At 36.8% G+C, this 21661-nt stretch overlaps 1 protein-coding gene across 1 annotated transcript in view; it reads left to right on the top strand.

Moving 5' to 3' along the window:
• Window positions 1-646: 646 nt before the first annotated feature.
• The window catches only part of ctnnbl1 (catenin, beta like 1), a 61474-nt gene continuing 40459 nt past the window's right edge, over window positions 647-21661 (top strand). Inside the window, exons 1-10 of the mRNA XM_042003613.1 lie at window positions 647-801; window positions 3060-3281; window positions 5352-5458; window positions 5741-5880; window positions 6402-6499; window positions 9899-9992; window positions 16571-16662; window positions 18939-19011; window positions 20049-20107; window positions 20389-20537. Coding sequence (XP_041859547.1) covers window positions 772-801; window positions 3060-3281; window positions 5352-5458; window positions 5741-5880; window positions 6402-6499; window positions 9899-9992; window positions 16571-16662; window positions 18939-19011; window positions 20049-20107; window positions 20389-20537 — 1064 coding nt within the window. The 5' untranslated portion in view covers window positions 647-771. The remainder of the gene's footprint in view (window positions 802-3059; window positions 3282-5351; window positions 5459-5740; window positions 5881-6401; window positions 6500-9898; window positions 9993-16570; window positions 16663-18938; window positions 19012-20048; window positions 20108-20388; window positions 20538-21661) is intronic.

Genomic DNA, 21661 nt, shown 5'->3' with positions numbered 1-21661 from the left:
TCACTAGGTCTCCTTGGAAGAATGGCTGCCCAGAAACCACTTTTAAGAAACAAGGGCAAAAGGCTGAGGTATGCTAAAATACACAAACATGAAATGATGCTCCTATTACTGGGAATTCAAAAGAATGAGAGGTGGCTCTAGACTAGCAACTAATAGTGCAAATCAAAAGTGTAGAGACTCCCACTCATGAAGGCCTTAGATGTGGCAAAACTGACTGATGCTCGTTCTCTGTTAAGATCAACATTTTCAATTTTTCTTTGTTACTGTAGTCTAGGGTCCATACGTGATGTAATACAGTGTGAACATTAACACCTGCCACTTTATCTTACCTCCTTCCTAATTATGTACTGTTGTTTAATATGCTGCATTAAAGAAAACATAATTCATTTGCGTAATTTGAACTTTATAAATAGCATTTAAAAATCATTAATTTAAAACCGCAGATTTATACCACATTTATTGTTACGAATGATACATGAACATTTATCTAAATGAGATTTTCAATCCCTTCTAAGTGAAAATCAGCCTAATATAAAGATATATTTCTTATAGATATATTTATTGTCGGCATAAACTGAAACCGTAGGCTTTCGGCAGGTCTCGCCACTTGAAGGATCAAAGTTTACGACACCGTGTAGCTACGACGACGTCTCCTTTACGGCAGGCATGTGTCTCTGGTTAGCTTGTTGTTATTCGAATAGCTAATCGTACAGGCTCTTTTTTATCTTTTACGCAAAATTGTTATACCGTGAAGACTTTCAACGTTGACAAATGGATGTGGGAGAGCTCCTGAACTATCAGGTAAATGTTTTTTTTCTTTCTTACTATTAATGTTACAGAACCCCAACAGAGATATCTTCTCTCATTCAGTTTGTTTCATCAATTTCTCTTGCTGGAAGTTACAAATAAGCAAATAGATTCATTTTAGCTTGGTTATTTCATTTCTGGTGTTTGGTTAATCAGTTAACTGCCTGTAAATTACCCACTTGTAATGCATGCTTAACCAAAGAACCTCACATTCGTTGTTTACCAATGAAAACGTTAATAGCGTGCTAGCTACTAAAACGATATTGACGCTGAAAGGAAAGCAAAGTCAATAGGATTCACCTAACACGACCTACATTAGTTTAAAACTGCTTTACAAAGTATTTTGCTCGTTTTTAAATTGTATTTATTCATTTTGTAAACATAATTACTACAATATTTTACGTTAACGTCTCTAAATATGTAATAAAACTTGTGCACGTCCTTGTGGTTAGAAAGCCCTTTAGATAGTCCACGTTACCTGGATTTAGTTTTAACTACTTCTTTTATTTATTCGGATTATGGTTGAAGCCCTCTCTAAGACTAAATAAAGTCGATCGTGTTTTATTACCTTTCAATGTTGCTTGTAGTTTAAGTACAAATATGTATCTACCGATTAACATAACATAAAAAAGTTCTGATGCAGTGACTCTATACTGAGTTTATCTGATAGTGGTTCCCTTGTGTGATCATCTCAGGTACATGAAGATCCTGACTGTGCAGGGTAGAGTAACACATTTCACACCTTATAACTCGGGTAACTACCAGGCTGTTGTACTTAGTGGCCAACCTTAACATAAGCTGAAGTTAGTCCAGTGTACTTTACCTGCCACTGGTTGGTATAGTTAATTAACCCTTGTTTAATAAAGATGTGATGTTAACTTGGTGCCGGATGCTTCATTTATAAGAAGAGCTGATTGTTTAAATGATGAGATGGTAGAAAAATGGAAAATCATTCAGTTAATCAGTGAGGTGGCAATTAAGTAAAGAGAGGAATATGGAAAAAGTCAAGGCAAATTTATTTGTATAGCACATTTCATGTACAAGACAATTCAAAGTGCTTTACATAAAACATAAACACATTACAGCAAGGTGCAGAGAAAGAAAAAAAAAAAGATTAAAAAAGATAAAATTGATTACATAAAAACAGCAGGAAAAAGCCCAGATAACGAAATAAAGTTAAGATTTCAGCGTAAAAGAACCATATGTAGATCTGGATTTCTAAATAAAAACTAGTGAAATGCAGCAGAGAACAGGTGGGTCTTCAAACTTGATTTGAAATAAACTAAGTGTTTCAGCTGATTTGAGGCTTTCTGGGAGTTTGTTCCAGACATGTGGAGCATAGAAGCTGAATGCAGCTTCTCCATGTCTGGTTTTGACTCTGGGAACTGATAAGAAACTGGATCCAAACAATGCAATATTTTCAAACAAATTAAATGAATATATGTATTTGAAGAGGCATTATGTAGATTTGGACATTCTGTGAATAAAAATATTACAAAGCAAAAATTTTAAAATGTATTAGAGATTGTAAAGTTTATGAACAAATACATTCATGCTTTAATTTTTGATGGCAGCAGTGCCTTGCTAAATAATTTTAACACAGTGGTAACACATGATTTCCACCTTGTTGCATTACTGTCTCAATCAAAATTCTCTTAAGTGTTAGTGAACTCGTGAGACTGATTATTATGGCTTTCAAATATAAGTGTCTTCCCATCTTTGTTTAGTTTTTTCTGCCATAGTGCACTTGGTAATTTTTAATATGTGGAAGGCTAACTAAAGACTCACACTGTAATGTTTAGGTCTTGTTGATATGTGTTGTTTTGTGTCCCTGTGTGAATCTTTGAATAATGTACTGCCCATCTCCCCAAAGTATTAAAATTTTTGTGTTTACATATTTTAAAAATTGTTTTAAATTTATGTGGCTAATTAGTTTTACATAAGTTTCAAGAAAGCTTGAAAAGTGTTTGGTTAAGGAAAGGCTTTTTCAGGCAGTACTTGCTGATGACTGATATCTTCTGCCTCCACCTACTATGAGCATATTTTAGTCAGTCAGGTCACATTAGTGTGTGAAAAAAGTCAACTTTTAATGGTTATGTTTTAATATGTTGTTTTCAAACAGTACGCAAATCAAATTGCACATTGTACACATCATTTTTAGGGTTTTTGGTTATATATACTGTTTGCTTCTCCTGCAGACTCACTTGTGGACTTTCATCTTTTCCCTTTTACATTTATGCTATCTCTTTCAGCCTGATAGAGGAGCAAAGCGTCCTAGGGAGGAAGATGGAGGTGAGGATGACTCCAGAGGAGGGAAGCAACAGAAAGGTCTGAGTGCTAGGGAACAAGCCAGGTACCGGGAAGCAGGAGTAGGGTTGGAAAGAGTTGCTGAGATGAGGGAGACTGAAGAGCTGACCGAGGACAAAAAGGTGATCTTAGACAAACTGATGGACCAGGACGAAGAAGAACCAGAGGTGGGAGAAATGTTAAAATATTTTAGTTTTTTTTTTCTACTAGATATTCTTTTCTTAAAACTGATCTTGAATCTTCATTTGAAAACAGATTTTTAAAGAAAAAGGAAATGTGACAACCCTGTCAATGTGTTATCTCTTGTTTATCTTCATTGTATTGTTCTGATTGCAACATGTGTGTTTTAAAACTGTATTTGTGCTTTTAAATGGCAGAGTTGAGTCATTTCTTTCAGCAGGTTACTTAAATAGGTGTCAGAGTTCTTAATTGGTGGCAGCTGTGCATGTGCATCTTTTGATATTGTGATGGTTGAGAAAATATACAAAGAAAATAGGAACTGGTTAGTCATCAGGGGCTCTTTGTGTTTCCACTTCCAATTTTCTTGGGGTGCACTATAAAGCAAGATTAATGGGTTAGAGTGGTATGCTAAGCTAAATTCAAAGCTAAAATGAGTTTTCAGTGTCACTAAGGTTGCTTTCTGGCTAGATCAACATAACTTATAGTGAACACATAGCCTTTAACAGAACAGGTTGTATCTCAGTGTTTGTTTGACATCAAAACCTAATTTAAGGTTTAACAAGCTTGCTAATATCAGCTATAAATGTTTCAGATTTAACCATATACATTGTTGTTAAAAATCTAGGTTTGTGCAAGTTAATAAATATTTGACCCACTATGGATTTTCAAAGTGAACCAAATCAAAACACAATGTTGTATTTACCTAATTTCCTGGCTTTACCATGGAAGACTTCATGCTTGCAGATGATGGAAAGAATTATTTGTTGTCCTTATGAAAGTTTTACACTGCTAATATTAAGTATAATACTTTGCAAATTGAAAAATGTATTCATGTCTATTTATTTATTTAGTAAAACAGAATTAACTTTATTTGTGTGATTTAAGTAAATCTTTCCTTATGAGTTATATTTGCTTGAGTTATACCGTATATTTAATTGTATAAAGCTGCAAGAGCTCTGATGTTAGACATATAATTAGAAATGTATAGATTTGGAGTGAAACCACCAATTTAAACAAAGATTTTCTGTTATTAATGCTCTCTTGTTGTATTTGCACAGGAAGTGGGTTGCTTTTCTCTTTATTTCCTCATGTTTCCATTGAAACGGTTTGTTCATCTCACTGAAGGAAGTTTCAGGGAACAGTACTGTTAAAATGTTAGTCTATTTGCATTATTAAAAACTGCATAAGACTCAGTGAGCTTCAGCCCCCTTCTACTCGTTGATAATCCTTCAGCTGAGAAGCACCTGATTTAACTGAATAGTACTAGATGATGCACAGAAATGTCTGTTATACAAAGTGTCAGGGAATCCATGCTACTATTTTGAGTAGGAAAAGCATCAGCTTGCATGTAAAAACACCTCTTTTTATTTGAGGGTGTACAGAGCCTAAAGAGAAATCCAGACAGCACTAAGTAAATCTGGTTATGTTGAACTTGTTCTGCAGAACACCTCTCAATAAAGACCTTTGGCAGACGCAATGTTAACATTAGTTTTTGAAGGTAAAAAAATAAAAAAAAATATGCTTGACTCTCCAGTACCGCACACTGTCATCTCTTTCTGAGTTTAACAATAGAGGCTGTGTTTGAAACAAAATAATGCAACTATAGTGAAAAAGAAACACCAGGAGAGTTTCTATCAGAGTTTTTGTGCGAGTGTAAATATCGTAGTGCATTTGAAAAATCATATATAATTCAGCTCTGATTATTCCATACTGCAGCCTTTTCAAAGATTCTCTGTGTAAGAGGCACTCAGAGTAAAGAGCCACACTGTTCCATGGTGTCAGAGAGTTGAAATGTCCTAACCGGTCATTATCTGTCTAGCACTTTACAGCTTTTAAACCATCAGGAGGTCAAACCAAGTCCCTTTTCAGTGAAATGTACTCAGATTCCCACCGGTTGAAAAAAAAAAAAAAGATATTCTGCACTTATATTATTAAAGTCACCCTCATGGCTCTTTGCTATTGCAACAGCTGGTTGAATAAACCCTTCCCCCCTTTCTCCCCTTCTCTCTTTTTACATTTTTTTTTCGTCCTCTTTGCCTTCTGCACTAATCAAACAGGCAGAGCCAGTTGATGAGAGCTCGGTGAAGAAAATGATCCTGACCTTTGAGAAAAGGTCATACAAAAACCAGGAACTAAGGATTAAGTTTCCAGACAACCCAGAAAAGTAAGGCTATTATATTGTTTCCCTTTATATGTCAAACTGACTTCATTAGAATTTAGATTTTCCAAGTTACATGCTGCACTCCAATTAAGGCAAATTCTGGACTTACTGAGGCTTTTTGCAGACTTTTGGTAGATGTATGCTGTGTGCCTAACTCACTGAATAAAGATATTGCTCATAGAATAATCTAAAGAGTAAATTATATGATTGAATTTGAGAGACAACTATGTGTTTGCTAACATTGTACCTTTTATGTTTTTGATTTCTTGTTTTTTAAAAAATCAGGTTCATGGAGTCAGAGCTGGACTTAAATGACATTATTCAAGAAATGCATGTGATTGCAACAATGCCAGATCTCTACCATCTGCTTGTGGAGCTGAATGCTGTCCACTCACTGCTGGGCCTGCTTAGTCATGAAAACACTGATATCCTTTCACTTTGAAACCAAACCATAAATGGTTGCAAAAATCCTGTATCAGATCCTTTACTGAAAATCTCCCAATATATTCTACTGTTACTACAGTTTGGGTAATAGCACAATGAAAAAGACTTGAAGAAATTACCGAATCTTGTTGGAATGAATGGGTTTCAGAGCCAGAGATGGCATAGAAACTTTAAACGGCATTCAGAGAGTAAATGATTTCATGGGTTTTGTTGACATTAACAAAAACTATAAAGTTGTTTCTTTTTAAAATTATATTATAGTTGTGTATTTAACAGATTATAAAACACAGGGTAAAACACTTGGGATGCAACTCTCAACAACTCACCCAAACATGAGACCAAACTTTAAGGTTCTGAGTTGCATTGTGGAAAATGTGGGTGTCTGGTTTTTTGTCATAAAAGAAGAGATTACGGATTATATTCTTGGTTTTGGGGACTGTTAAAGGACTAAATCAGAGGAGGGATATTGTTACACAGTGTTGTTGTCCTAAACCTGAGCTACATGTGGCCATAGCAGTGGTGGACCTCCTGCAGGAGCTGACAGATATCGACACACTGCACGAGAGCGAGGAGGGAGCTGAGGTTCTCATAGATTCTGTGGTGAGTTCAAATTTGACATCAGTCTTTGATGATAACAATGAAGCAACACTTGGAAAAGTCAGGACTTAATTTTCTGGGCTTCTCTTTTTAAACTAAGTAGGGAAAAGTTTATTACAAGGACTCCTCTAATATATTAAAAGCAAGACTCAAGTTAGCTGACTTTTTGTGTTTTAATCTGCTGGGTAAGTCTTTGGAGATCATCTCTGGCTTAAATCGATATATGTATGGCATATAGTTGTTTTTATGTCTGTTTTTAATAAGTTAATCAAGGATTAAATCTAGAATCTTGACCAAGTATAACAAATAAACTGATTTATACAGGTTTTATATTTCCAGCATGTAATGCCATCCACATGATTAAAATCTCTTCTTGCCTTTAAATATTATTTATCAACCACCAGCTTTGTGTTTTACTTTTAGGTCTCTGGTAAAAACCTCCTTTTTTAGTTTTTATTTAGCCCTTTCATCCTCTTTCTTTTTGCAGTTTAGAGTGTCATGCTGTCTCTGAAGCAGAGAGACCCACACAAAGAGGGGTTATCAATATTGTTGCTATCCCATTATGTTTTCTGGCATTTACAGCGGCACACAAAGGTCAAACTACAATAATGTGCAGTTATACCTTTAATGGAGGAACAAACTAAGTGCCTCCTTTTTCATGGCTGTCACTGTGTCTCTTCATCAGAGAACCTGTCGGGTTATCTCTTACTGCTGGGAATCATCACCTTTCTAAGATCTTTCAGGGGCCTTTGAATGATTTGGCCACATATTTTACCCCCTATAGATATTCAGTCAACTTCCAGCACAGACATAATTTTAGATTCATCATATTTTCTGATGTCCAAAGGTTCAAATAAAACTAGAACGAAGTCCTCTTCAGAAAGAAATGATCAAGTTATAGATTTCATCTGCCCACAATGTCAGCTGGACTTGCCAACCCAGAAAAGAGGGAGTGTAATATGACTTAATTTAGTTAGTTGTGTAACACAAAAATATGGTGCCGGACCAGGGAGGAAAACCGCGGCGGAGAACGTTAAAAGTCTGGGATAACTTCACGTTAAACTTACAAAATAAATTAAATAAATGTGAGATTTTAAAGTGGACCTTGTGTACCACGGAAGTACGTCTGCAGTGCTCGAACATTTAAAGAGGAGGCACGTCGGACTTACTAAACAACCTCATGCAAGATTTCAAAGCTGAAAGTGAAATAAGATCCATATATAATAATCATGAGATACATAATCCGATTGGTCGACTAGTTGTTTTAATAGTCGGTGACTAATCGACCATCAGAATAGTCATTAGTTGCAGCCCTAATCTATAGAGACCAACCAAAAAAGCAAGACAGAATTAATTACTAACAGTACTTTGTAGAAATAACACACAGATCAACAGTGACCAAGCCTTTTCTCGTCTGCATATCAGAAAAAATATCAGCATTGAAACAAACACACAACATATTTACACCTTTTCCTCCAGATGCCTTTTTTTATATTTACTGTTATTCATGCTATTATTTATGCATTATATCACAAAACAACTTTAACTCCACTCTAAACTCCAAACGTCGTCTTGGCATTTTTCCAGCCATAGAGAACCGTTACTTTAGTTCTTTTCAGGCACACATACAACTTTCTTGTCGCTTGTTGATCTTTGGCTGCTCCTGATTGGACATTACTGTCAATTTATTTGGTGGGAAAGTTTGACTGGAAGTGGCTTCATTATAATTTCTGGCTCAAAATAGAAGTGTCCTAACAGCAAAGTAATGAAAGTGATCTTTTTTTAATTACGAAAATGTGCTAAATAATGGTGTTATCATGGATCACTCATTGTGGATTTAATATATGCAGTCTTTGAATAAACATTTTCCAGCTGGATTGTAAACCTCCTGGATAGGATATAAATGCCTGGAAAACTTCTGTAGATCACCTAAAGCAGGGGTGCCCAAGTTCAGTCCTTGAGATCTACTATCCTGGAACTTTAAGATGCAACCCTTCTCCAATCCGCCTGAATCAAATGGCTCACTTCCCTCATCCACATGTCATTCAGCTCTGCAGACACCTGCTAACGAGCCATTCATTTGATTCAGGTGTGTTGGGGAAGGGTTGCATCTAAAAGTTGCAGGATGGTAGATCTTGAGGACTGGACTTGGGCACCCCTGGCCTAAAGGGTAACCTTTCAATTGCAATTTATTGTTCCTGAGGAAGTGTTGACAATATAAACAGTAGCACTTGGTGGCGCCAGCAATTTAGCTGAGTTTTAAGGGTTAAGCTCCAGTATTTATTTATTTATTTATTTTTCACAAAATCTTTTAGCTTGACGTTACTGTCTTGGACCAACAAAGAGCTGGTGCTAATCTGAAACCATTTCCTTCACTGACAGCCTGTTTTTTTTTTTTTTTTTTTTGGTTGCTTTGTTTGCAAAATTATAAACTTATTCAAGCCCTAAATCTGTAACTGAGTCAGTTCTGGTATTAGCTTATTTGAAATAGAATATGTAGAACTTGTTTTTTTTTTCTTTTTGCTGAGTAACTCCCTCCAGTAAGACTCACGGAAACTAAGGAATGAATTTAAAACATTCTTGATAGAAAAACTTCTGGTGTGAGTAAATTGGCTTCTTACATGACTGTAGGTGAGAAAGTGGCCCTGAGAGAGCTTTGTAACTCTTTCAGGATGAAGGCATAATATAAATGCAGTCACTTTACCATGCAATGGAGCACCCATAGAGTCACTCTTTTTTTACAGCTACTTCCAAGGGAAGCAGTTTCAGGGCAGCAAGGGATGGTTAATTCCATTTGTCTCTTCACTTTCTGTAATGCCTGCAGCTCCTCTGTCCTTGCTGCCAGAAGGCCAGGTGTTATCCTTGATAAGATAAATCAAAATGATTCACAACAGTCTCCGTGGCTCATAAATCTGCTTTGACTGTCCGTCTGCTTTCATCTGTAATGGTACTTTTATCCTGCCCGCCGGCACCCCACAATCTTTGTTTGGTTATGAGTCTCCAGTCCTGACTTGACCGATAACACTTGGTTCCTGTTGGAGCCTCTCTGAAAATGTCCGGGTTCCCTCTGCTGAGGTGAAACCCTGAAAGTGTCCGTCATCCCTCCGTTTCTCTACATTTCTTTCTTCCTTGCCAGCTGTCCTTTGTTCTTATTGAAGTGTCACACCACATTGCAAATCTTAAAGAGAAAGATTGACCTGTTGGACGAAGTGAAATATTTGGATGAGATTTAAAAAAAGAAAAAGGGTTGTTAAAAATTATGGTGAATTAATACTGCTTATTAATGTTGTTTCTGGTGAGAATGAGTTTTTAGGTTTTTCTATTGGTGATGGGCATTTTTTATGTGTTGCTCTGCTGTAAAATGTGTGTGAACCATAACTGGAACAGCATCTTTATCTTTAGTTGGAAGGGCAGGTGGTGGCCTTGCTGGTGCAGAACATGGAGCGGCTAGATGAACAGGTGAAAGAGGAGGCGGATGGCATCTTTAACACACTGGGTAAGGAGAAATTTTATTTGTGTTTAATAAAGAAAAATTGCATATGTTTGGCTGAAAAAGATGCAGGTCTAAGTGGACTTATTTAAAAAAGACTGACGCGGATGGAACCTGAGGATTATCTGACTCACTTGGTGAAAGCAGCAGAGCAAGACCTCTGCAGAGGATTTCAATAAATTTGTGTTCATTTCTATAAATAAGTTTGAAAAATGTCCACTTTAATGTTGTTTTATGAATAAAAATAAAATTACAAAAAAAGAAAAAGATGCAGGAATTGTTCAAAGACTGGAAATAATATATGTACAGGTTTTGAATTTGCATAAATATTTATCCAGCTGGCCTGGGAACCCCTTGGGTTCCCCCCAGGGAAGCTTGAAAGGGAAGTCTAGGTCTTTCTGTTAAGGCTACTGCTCCTGCGATCTGACCTTGGATATGTGGAGATGGATGGATGGATGGATAAATATTTATTTATTTATTTAAGACATGTTTTTTTAAACCAAACGTAATGTAGCTGTATCAAATGGCACAATTAATCTCCATGGCTGAAAGCACTTGATTTTTCTTGTTTTTTCTTTTACTTTTCTTCGTGCACTACACTACTTTACATATATTTCTTTTCTTTTACATCTATGTCCTAAATGTCTGTTAAGTGTGTCCAGATCAGTAGATATTATTTTGCCATCTGACAGTTTAATTTTACTCTTTTTGTCTCTATAATTTTTTAATGCTGCTGTAACGCTGAAATTTCTTAGTCTGGGCTTAATAAAGTACGCCTGATTCTGAAGAGCTCTAAGTTCTGCTGAACAGAAAGTCTGCTACAGCTTCCCCGCTGCTCTCCTGCCGCCTGCTTTGCCTCCACGTTTTTCTCCCCAGTAGTCTTTTTGTGAGACTTATTTAATGAACAGCTGATCGAGGTGCTGGGAAAGTACGAAAATGTTTACGTCACATTTGGCATTTAAAGACACAGACACCGCTGCATGCACAACCCCACCCTGTTGATTTATATTTGTATATTTGTAACATATTAAAACAAAAAAAAAAATTCTGAAGGCATGGTGGCTTTTATTTTGCTGTGGCGATGCGCCACCACTATTTACATGTAGCGGAAACCCTGGTGTAGGTGATGACAGTTCTGCAGACAGGGATAGATGGACTGACTTAGATACTTACAGAGAAAGCCATGTGTGACAGTTATTCCTCTGTACTGTACAAGCAAGCATCTGAATCAAACATTTGCAATTTGGCATACTGTGTTTAAACATTCACCATGTTGTAAACTAGACCTTAGAGTAGTGAGACTGACCAAACAAAGCAGGTGCCAGGAATAAAATATGGGACAGCTTTTCTTTTTTACAGAGGCCGTTCCTGTCCTCTTCCCGTCCTCAGTGTTTCAGTGTACTGCATCATGTTTTATATTTACCTTTTTTTCCCATGTTTGTCATATGCAGCACATCAAATATTTTACGTTGGACTGTAATATAAAGCAGGAGAGTAGTTTGCACTGTTGCCTCACAATCTAAGAATTCTGGTTTGAGTTTGCTGGTCCATGTTTGCTCTGTGTTTCAGTGGATTTTCTCTGAGGGCTCCTCTTTTTTTCCCCCACAATTCGAAGATATGCATGTTAGTTTAAATGGTGATTCTGAGAGACCAACCGTGGCAGGAGCGGTTATCGCTATTGTCTCTCCGTGTTAGACTGTGATGGATTGAAGCTTTATACAGAATGTACCACGCCTCTGGGCCTGTGTTACTGAGATCAGCACTACTCTGACTCAACAGTGGGGGACGTTGCTGAAAATGTCTGAAAAGATGGTCGTGTACAGTATTGAGAGAAATATAAGGTTTTAATTACTGGTGATTTTGACAAAAAAAATTCTGGACGCGCCAAAATCATGAAGAGTGTTATGAGTGGAGTCTTTTTTTTTCTTCTTTATGCCTAAAACAGCTCAAACATTTTATAGTGATTTGAGTGAATGTTATTTTCTGTCATTTATACAGAAAACCTCTAAATGGACTGGTTCCATGCTGCTAACAGGGTGCGACAACCTGCACTGTACTGCAACAAAATGCAGACCATGTGGCAGCAGGATGTTCTGTGGTTGAAAAGGCCTTTGATTTTTCTGATGTAAAAATGATGCAGCGTACAGATTCACATTATACAGTGGTGTGAAAAAGTGTTTGCGTCCTCCTGGTTTCTTTTTTCTTTTTTTTTTTTTTGCATGTTTGTCACACTTAAATGTTTCATATCATCAAAAAAATGAAAATATTACTGGAAGACAACTCAAGTAAACATAAAATGCAGTTTTTAAATGAAGGTTTTTAGTGTTTTTATTAAATAGGGTAAAAAACAATCCAAACTCACATGGCCCTGTGTGGAAAAGTGTTTGTACCACCCTGTTCAAACATAACTGAGGTTTATCACACCTGAGTTCAGTTTCTAGAGCCACATCCATGCTTGATTACTGCCACACCTGTTTTCAACCCAGAAATCGTTTAAAAAGGACCAGGCTGACAAAGTGAAGTAGATCAACAGATCCTCAGAAGCTAAACGGCATCCCGAGATCCAAAGAAATTCAGGAGCAAATAAGAGTGTAAATGAGATCTAACAGTCTGAAAAGTATTCTAAAGCCATTTCTAAAGTTTTGGGACTCCAGCGAATCACAGTGAGAGCCATTATCCATAAAGGGTGAAAACATGAAACAGTGGTGAACCGTCCCAGGAGTGGCCAGGTGACCAAAATTACCCCAAAAGCACAGCGGCGACTCATCCAAGAAGTCACAAAAGACCCCACAACAACGTCCAAAAAACACTTTCCCCACTTAAGATCAGTGTTCATGACTGCACCATAAAAAAGAGACTGGTCAAAAATGGCCTGCATGACAAAGTTCCAAGACGAAAACCTGCAGAGCAAAAAGAACAGTTTAACTTTTTGGATGGTGGGTGTCCCATTACATCTGGCATAAAAGTAACACTGAAAAAAGAGCTTCATACCAACTGTAAACTATGGTGGTGGTAGTGTAATGGTCTGGGTCTGTTTTGCTGCATCAGTACCTGGAAGACTTGCAGTGATAAATGGAACCATGAATTCTGCTGCGTACCACAAAATCCTGACGGAGAATTTCCGGCTATCTGTTCATGACCTCAAGCTGAAACAAACTTGGCTTCTGCAGCAACACGATGATCCAAAACACACCAGCAAGTCCACCTGTGAATGCCTGAAGAAAAACCAAATGAGCAAGGGGGCAAACACATTTTACGCCACTGTGGCTCTAACTTGTTCCGCCATGGACGTTTTGAGGTTTTGATTTGCGTAAATGTCAAACATTTGCTCTTCTCTTCTGAGTAGCTTTTAGCTTGCTTTGTCTGTCAGGACTTGTTTCTGATTATCCAGACTGAGCTCACTTCGGCTACTGTGTACTGCTGGTAATAAAACTAATTATATATAAATATTAAAAAAAAAAAAAACATTTAATGTCACTGAAAATAAAAAAGTTAGGAAAAATAACAATTTATATTGTTTTTACTCTTATGCATAACACATTGGTAGTTTGGTTTGATTATTTTTTGTTATTTCTATCTATTTTATTTTAATGTTTTTGTTCTTTTTCATTTAAAGCAGCAGTGTCTTGACACTAAAGAAAGGTTTGCTTTTAATTTCTCTTTGCCACAGTAATAGCATTTCATAATTTTTTCTATGGAAAAAATCAGCTATATATATAATTTCTGCAAAACATTCATATGTTGTGTATTTATACAATACAGTTAATATCAGTGGAAGCATTTTTGATGGATAGTTTACATGTATATAGCATGCATATAACTCACAACTATGAGATGTACAGACATTAAAATATGGAAGGTGCTTCAATTTCTGCAGAGCTTTGTGCATTCATTCAAATTCAAAACATGAGAGACAAATATCTGGGAGAAATCTGGGACATTCACTGCACAAGGCAGGTGCCGCAGAGACTCTGGTTCTATACTGCACTGTGTTTAAAAATAGCAACTCAGTTGAATATTCTAAGCAAGAGCAGATGATAAATCTGGCCTTGTTTAATACAGATGCATGGCAAGCACTTCCAGAGGGAGGTCTGCCTTTAAGGTGTGTATGAGCTTTGGGCAGTGCAGTGACAGGGAGTCCTTGTGGATTATGTTTTGACATCACACTGAGGGCGTAGACTAACTTTATATATATTCTCACAGCTTTAACATATGTCCCCCTGCTGCCAAGTGTCCGAGTCATTTCCAGTGACAGTGAAAGAAAGTTGTCAATGTGTCCTTTAAAAGTTTTGGCAAACCGAAAGAAGGTTGTTTTTTTTTTTTAATATATTTATTTTTTTTTTTTTTTTATGGAAGCCTACCACAACATTGTTTTTGCTGAATGCAGTACAATTTCAAAAGAGTTTTGAAGGTGATACTCAAGATACCAAAGTGAAAACAACTAAAATTTTAAATATGAACATGACATGAAATCTAACATACATTTAGCTACTGAAAATTTGCTGCTGAGTGGTTTGATATGCCCAAATTTCTTTCTGGTACTGTAAATACTTAAAACTTTGGCATGGATTGTTAGGGGAAAATCATATGCATGCATACATAAGCTCTCACAGCAGCTGACATTCTGCAAAAGTATGCCGTGAGATTGCAGGAACTGCTGCCAAGACCTAAAGAAGGTTAATAGAATAAATAAGGAAAATCCGCTGCATTGGGGGAGCACAGTTGCTTCTCTAATTTAGCAAACCAAGGGGAACTTGCTTTTAATAACATGTACACATGCATATAATGGTTGCATTCTGTGTGAAGTGTCAGTGTGCCCATCTTCAGATGTAAAAACTTTGCAACACTTAGACTAAGGGAAAACTGAGTAACATCATTGAATCTGAGGATTTACATTCCATCTACCATACTGCCATTCTTGCTCTTTCTGACATGATTTTAACATCAACCAAATACAGGAATAAGGCTAGAAGATCAAGAGAGACTCAAATTCAGGTTTGCAAAGCTTGTTGCTTCATAGCCAAAAGGATTTTCATCTGCAAGTATTGCCAGAGGAGCTCTATTTACAGAAATTTTACTTGATGTTTCAGTTTTCCATTTGACTCATTTTTAGAGAAATTATCCTTTTTTTGTTTAGTCTTTTTCAGGTTAGACTGAAGAGGGTAAAAGATTAAATAAAAGCTTTAGGCACAGTGCTGCAATGTAACAGAATGTACTCAGGATATTTGACAGCATTAAATGTAGACTTGAGGTCTATCAAAGGGCATGGGCCAGCAGATAGTTTTTACAATCATAGCGTCTGTATTTAGCCTTACAGTAATCAGACTTTTCTGCCTCTCAGCTCTTTTTGTGCTGTACGAGTCTACTGAACTGACTTTGTTGCTGGATTCAGCGTGAGTGTTAGGTCAGCTGTTTAGGTGTGTGCATTTGGATCTGCGTATATGGCTCATATTGTAGGAGTAACACTTGTGCATCCTCTGTTCAAGTTTATTGTATATGTGTGTAAGAGAGAAAGTTATTGAGAGCTCTCCAAGCTTGAATAAGCCTTTTGTCTGCCTTGGCTGCTTTCTGTTCTGGGCCTGCTGTCTGCCAGGATGCGGTCTGTCTGCTCTGTTTGAATCCCTGATAAAGGGCCTTCCTCTTTCTCTCTCAGCACACATCCACTCCATCTCCTCTTCCATTTCTGTCTTTCTCCATCATTTCTCTTTCATCTTCTGCCTGTCTTTCCAGATGTTGCTTTTTGTTTTATGCCACTTTTTTCCTCTCACAGCATCATATTCCTTTTGTGATCTTGTCAAGCCCTCAGTGCCTTCATACTTTAGTTTAGCATCTTTCATCTCTGCCTTGTTTTCCCGTCCTTTTCCCCTCCCTTCTGCTTATTTTCTCCCCATGTCCCTCTGATTTTTCATCTCTCTCATTTGTGACCATCCTACAATCTTACTCTGTCATCATATGCTTCCATCTGCTCTAATATAGAGATCAAGTAGCAGTGGTGTTGTAATGATAACATCAAAAGATGCTGTGATACATTCCCTCTGTAAAAAGATTTGCCACATTTCCGTCACAAGTAAAATTTGACTGATAGAGGGCTTAAATATCAGCCTTTGATTGAAACAACTATGCTAAAATGGTCCTGTGTGATGATGCAGACACATAAATGTTAAAATTGTTTGTGCGTGTGAAAATATAGCTTCATAGAATGAGGAAGAAACTAAAAGAAACTGAATTTTTTTGAGTATAAGTTGTGTGGCTAATACCTGATCCACTTAATAGGATCGGTTTAGGTGTTGACATGGTGTTTTTTGTCGACCCACACACACATCCACCCAACCAACCAACCACCTTGATAATGTCCGATCATGTGTGGCTGGAATCTTTTTACAGGGTTGTAACACCGAAACACACAATCATGCATGCTCCAGGGCTCCAGGGGAAGAACATACAAACCCCTCATCACCACCACAATGCGTACTACCTACTTGACAGACCTTTGTCATAACATATCAAAATTAACCCAGGGGTACTTTTGCTGGACCAAGAATCTTTCAGATTGATTTTAGATTTTTGATGTATGTTTTCTGCAGCAATCATAGAAAATATGGCGGAGTTCAGACCAGGACTGTGCAGTGAGGCTGCCCAGCAGGGACTCATGCAGTGGCTGCTCAAGAGAATTAAGGTAAGAACTGGGAGTCAACTGATCATTTGTGCAGCCTTGGTATTGATTATAATAATTAAGGCAACCAATAAGTAGTATTTGTAACTGTTTTAAGGATGTTTTTAATTACTTAAGAATTTCTCTATATCTTACAAAAAGCATGTTGATCTTTATCCAAGTTTTAGACCATTATATTGTTGATAAGTTGGGTTTATGTTGCGTTGCGATTCGGATGCCATGGCTTTATGTCCTGTGGTGTAAAAAGTGAACCAACCCATGCTGCACCGTGTGTAGCCTATGTAATAATTCACAAGAAATTATAAAATGGCTTTTGTGTAAACATTTAAGTATTTGTAATAGTAAGAATTTGAAAAATCTGGAGAGGCTAATAATAATGTGTAGAAAAGTATTGTGATAGACATTAAGCAGCAGTTGTTTTTTCTCTCTGTTGTAGATTACACACTGCGTTGCTTGCATTGCAAATGCTTAGTTATACCATTGAGATGTAACAGGAAGAGTTGCTCACAAGGTTGACTAAGATGCAGAAGTCAAAGGTTCTACGTCATTGCAGTGAGAGAAGTTTTAAGCCTCCGTCAAACAGCAGTGTATGATCTTTAATTGAAGATTTCCTGGCAGCAGTGAAACGGAAACAAAGCTGCACATTTCAGTTGCACTGCAACTGCACAGTCAGCTGCTACAATGCTCCAAAAAAGATGTTACACTTCGAATTGGGTTGAATATTATGTTAATGTTATTGTGGTATGCTTGATGAAATAGCAGATGAATGGAGAACTCAGCAGATTAAAAAGAAAAAAAAGTGCACCGAGTCTTTAAAAGTGTACAACTTTGCACACTTTGGAGTTTTGAAACTTGCTAGAAAGCACAAAGAAACTGCAATGTGTCAAATCGACCTCAGAAATAATAAACACTATGGTAATTTAGCTTTTTTAAGGAACCATGTTTGCTTTTTGCTCCCTGATGAAACATCTGCAAGGAACAAGTACAACCAGAATATTCTACCAAGAATTGAAGAGTCAACTTCAATATCCAGCTCTGTGGAATTGGTGGGCCAAGTCAGTCAAGTAGCAGTAAAATGTGATTTCTGGATTTCTGTGATTTACTCACATCAATTACACATCAGTGAAACTTAACCTTGATTCTCAGGAGAGAACAGCATCCCCTCTGTCCATTTATATCATTAATTTTATTATAGTGACCTTAGTTGTCTCTTTTTGCAAACAATTATCAACTACAACAGCACGATAAGTATTAAATTATTTGAAATATTCTAGAAGATCAAGATTATGTTTAAGTTTATAGTTTCAAATGTTTTCCTTGATTGAATCAGTTATTAAAATAGCCTATGTTGACATTCCACAACTTGTGATGTCTGTCCCATAAGATAGTGCTGTGGGTGACACGTTGCGTTCACAGTTTGTTATATGTAGATGATCCATCCATCCATTTTCCATACCGCTTAGTCCAGTTCAGGGTTCTGGGGGAGCTGGAGTCTGTCCCAGCAGTTAACAGGCGAGAGGGAGGCTAAACCCTGGACAGGTCGCCAGCCCATCGTAGGGCCATATTTACATTATATAGATATTATATTGAGATTAGATCTTTTTTGTAGAATGTATTTTGACTTTAAAAGGTAGAACAAACAAAGGTGCACTGAGGAGGGCTGCATATCACTTACAGGAACTTCTGCTTTGGTGCATAAGTGGAATGTAGACCTTGTGGGTATACCCGAGCTTAACACTATATATTGAAATATTTTTTAAATATATCATTCCGTCATTGTACTATTCCCTATTAACCATAACCCATTCAAGTAAAAGATTCTGATATGGTGTCATTTAGTATTGTTGGATTTTAAATTACATATTTGCCCCTTTTCCTTGATTTAAGATTGTACTAGATGTGATATTTTTAGAATTTGAATTCATGAGAAAAATAAGAATGATATGTAGCATTAATGGTGTGTTATAATAAAGTTAATGTTTGATCTTTTCCTGCTTTTACCTCAAAACCACATCTGGCTGTATGCAAGTTGTTCCAAAGATTATTTATTTCTGTGTTTTCACTCTATTGGCCTTTTTTTTTAACTAATTAAATGGGGTTTTCAGTATTTTAAGAAATGTTGTGCATCACTACTTTTTTACGCTGCATGAGGCAGGTTTCTTCCTGAGGTTACTGAATGCATTTTTTCCATGTAGGATACATGGTGATTTTCTAATTCTCCAGAGAACAGAGTTTCTCAAGATGAGTGGTAATTAGAATTCGTTCTCTTTCCCTCTCAGGCAAAGATGCCGTTTGATGCTAACAAGCTGTACTGCAGTGAAATCCTGGCCATCTTGCTGCAAAATAACGACAGTAAGTGTTCCTCAGTAAATGTTCTGCAGGTTCAAAACTGTCATTCTTTATCTTCCACTCCACTTTTTCTCTGTTCATTCCTTCCTTTCTTATTTTTCTGCCCATTCTGACCTGGTTGTGTTCTCCTTCAACATTATTTTATTGTGTCCTTTCCTGCCTTTCTTTTTTCTTTTTTCTTTTTATTGCATTTCTTTTCTGAGCATTCATCCCATGTCACTAGTTTTTATTGATTCTTCCCTCCTTTTACTTATTTTCTCAGTTTCCTCTTCATGACTTTTTGATTTCGTGTTACCTTTCATCTTTCTTAGCATCTCTGCTGGTCTAGCTGCTGTCATCCCAATCCTTTCTCTTCCTCACAAAAAAAAAACAGTAATACTTCAGATAGCCACAGGACTATCAGCTCCTTGGACAGGTACTCATTAATTGTACAAGCCGCATTGATATGCAGTCGGAGTCGTGTCTCACTTTACAGCTGTTCCCCTCACTGGTGCTGCTTCTTTTCTTCCCTTCACTTTCCAGTTAAATACACATCTGTAAAATGTTATTTTTCACAAAGCAAAGGACACATGTCAGGAATAATGTCCCACATTTAATGTAGTCAGTGAGCTGAAGTTGGAACAGGGTAAATCACACATTCACTGTTTTTTAAATCCTTTACGTGCCAAATTAAATGCAATTATCTCTCCCTACTGTTAAATTTTGATGTAAAACACATTTGACCACATTTGAAAAGTAAAATGTAAAAATACATCATGTGCAGAGATTTTTGTCTGATACTAACATTCACATGGAACAGCTTGTGAGGATGTTTTTCAACGCCCTCAATTCATTAACTCTCTGGAGGGTCCTTGTGATCTGCCTTTTATGCTCATCAAATACCTCTTAAGTGCTTCTACCCTCTCATTCTTTTTGACTTTTCAATTAGTTGTCAGCTAGAATTTTATTTCTGCTGCTTTTGTTCCTTCTTTTTTCCTTTTTAAAAGTCTAATTGTATTATCCCTGTTGTTATCTTCTTTCCTTTTTCTGTTTTTTTACAGATACTAGAGAACTGCTGGGGGAGATGGATGGCATTGATGTGTTATTGCAGCAACTCTCTGTAAGATTTAGATTTTTTTTAAATATAAATTTCCCTATCTCCGTACTAGCTTTCAAATTCCCAATACAACTCTTTAAGTCAAGTCAAAAGTGGTAAATATGTTATTTCTCAAACTTACCATGTAGATGTGCTCCAACCAGCTGGTTCACACCAAACGTATTCTGACATAAAGCTAATTTAAACATCTATTTTAGAGTGTGTAGTCATTCCCACTCACTGATAAGCATTTTGTGGACTCCTGCTAGAAAAAGACATCTAAGTAATTTCTCCTTTTTATGCAGGTGTTCAAACGTCACAACCCAAACACAGCTGAGGAGCAGGAGATGATGGAGAACCTGTTTGATGGTCTTTGTTCCTGTCTCATGCTGCCTTCCAATCGTGACCGCTTCCTCAAAGGAGAGGGCCTTCAGCTAATGAATCTCATGCTCAGGTAAGGCTTCAGTCTAAAAGGAATGAGACATATTGTAAAGCTACTGAACTGTGGATCATTTAGTTGCAACACGACTTTTAGATTGAAACATGACCTTAGTATCATGAAGTTAAGGTTTTCATTGACCACCTTGCAAGTTACCAACACTTGCTGTTCCAAGACTTGCTTAAACTAACGGAAAAAGGTCGAGCAGGATGATTTTTGAACTGATTTCATTGTCACATTTCTGAGATTTAACATAATATATTTTTCTACCTAGCTGTTGTCTTTCACAGATTTTAACCCACAGATCTCGTATTTATACCAAATGCTTATTTCCCCTCAGCAGCAGTCAGCTTTCATTACCTTGCTGTAACTTCAAACAGTCATGTATAAATTTAAAATCTAATCATTTTTTTTGTTATTGAGCAAAATACAACTCGGTAAGGAAACAATCTTCTTCACCAGTACATATCGAGGGAGAAGGGAACTGTATGAGAAATTCATTCATAGTTGGTTCTGAACATTAAGTCTGAGAGTTTGAGGGAACTATGACTTCAGAAACTAGGTCTCTGATACAAAACATTAACCTTGGTGGGGAAGGGAGCTTTTGGATTTGAACAACATTTCAAATCACTTGTTCTGGGGCATGTACAATAAAGATATGTATTAAAATTTACAGTTAAATACATTTATTTACTTGCTTATTTATTTGTTTTGTATTGTTTTGTATAATTTAAGACATTTTTTCTTGCTGTGGTGTACCATAACGACATATTCTTTAGCAAGAAAAGCATTCTTGACAAACTTGATACCTACAATCTAGCTTTCCAAGTTTAAAGCATTGCTTTTCTTTTTAATTTTCATTCACTCTGAACATCTGGCTATTGTATTGCCTCGCAAGGCTGCCTGATTGATTCAATCAATCAACAGTTGGTGGAGCGCAACAAGGCAAAGATCTGACCTTAAAGACTCATAAAGACACGTTACATTTTTATGAAACCCTCACAGCTTCTGCATCCCTGCACTGATAATCACATCACTGGCCACGCAGATTTAAGCTGTAGATCAATATCTCATTATTAGAATGCAAAAAACTTTTTTCTGTTGGATCATCCTTCAAGGAAAGATGGAAAGAAAAAAGG

This window comes from Melanotaenia boesemani, chromosome 13, assembly GCF_017639745.1.
Source record: "Melanotaenia boesemani isolate fMelBoe1 chromosome 13, fMelBoe1.pri, whole genome shotgun sequence".
In the NCBI taxonomy this organism is placed as follows: domain Eukaryota; kingdom Metazoa; phylum Chordata; class Actinopteri; order Atheriniformes; family Melanotaeniidae; genus Melanotaenia; species Melanotaenia boesemani.
The sequence above is the reverse complement of the archived record's forward strand: the minus strand, read 5'-3'. Positions and strand labels throughout refer to the sequence as shown.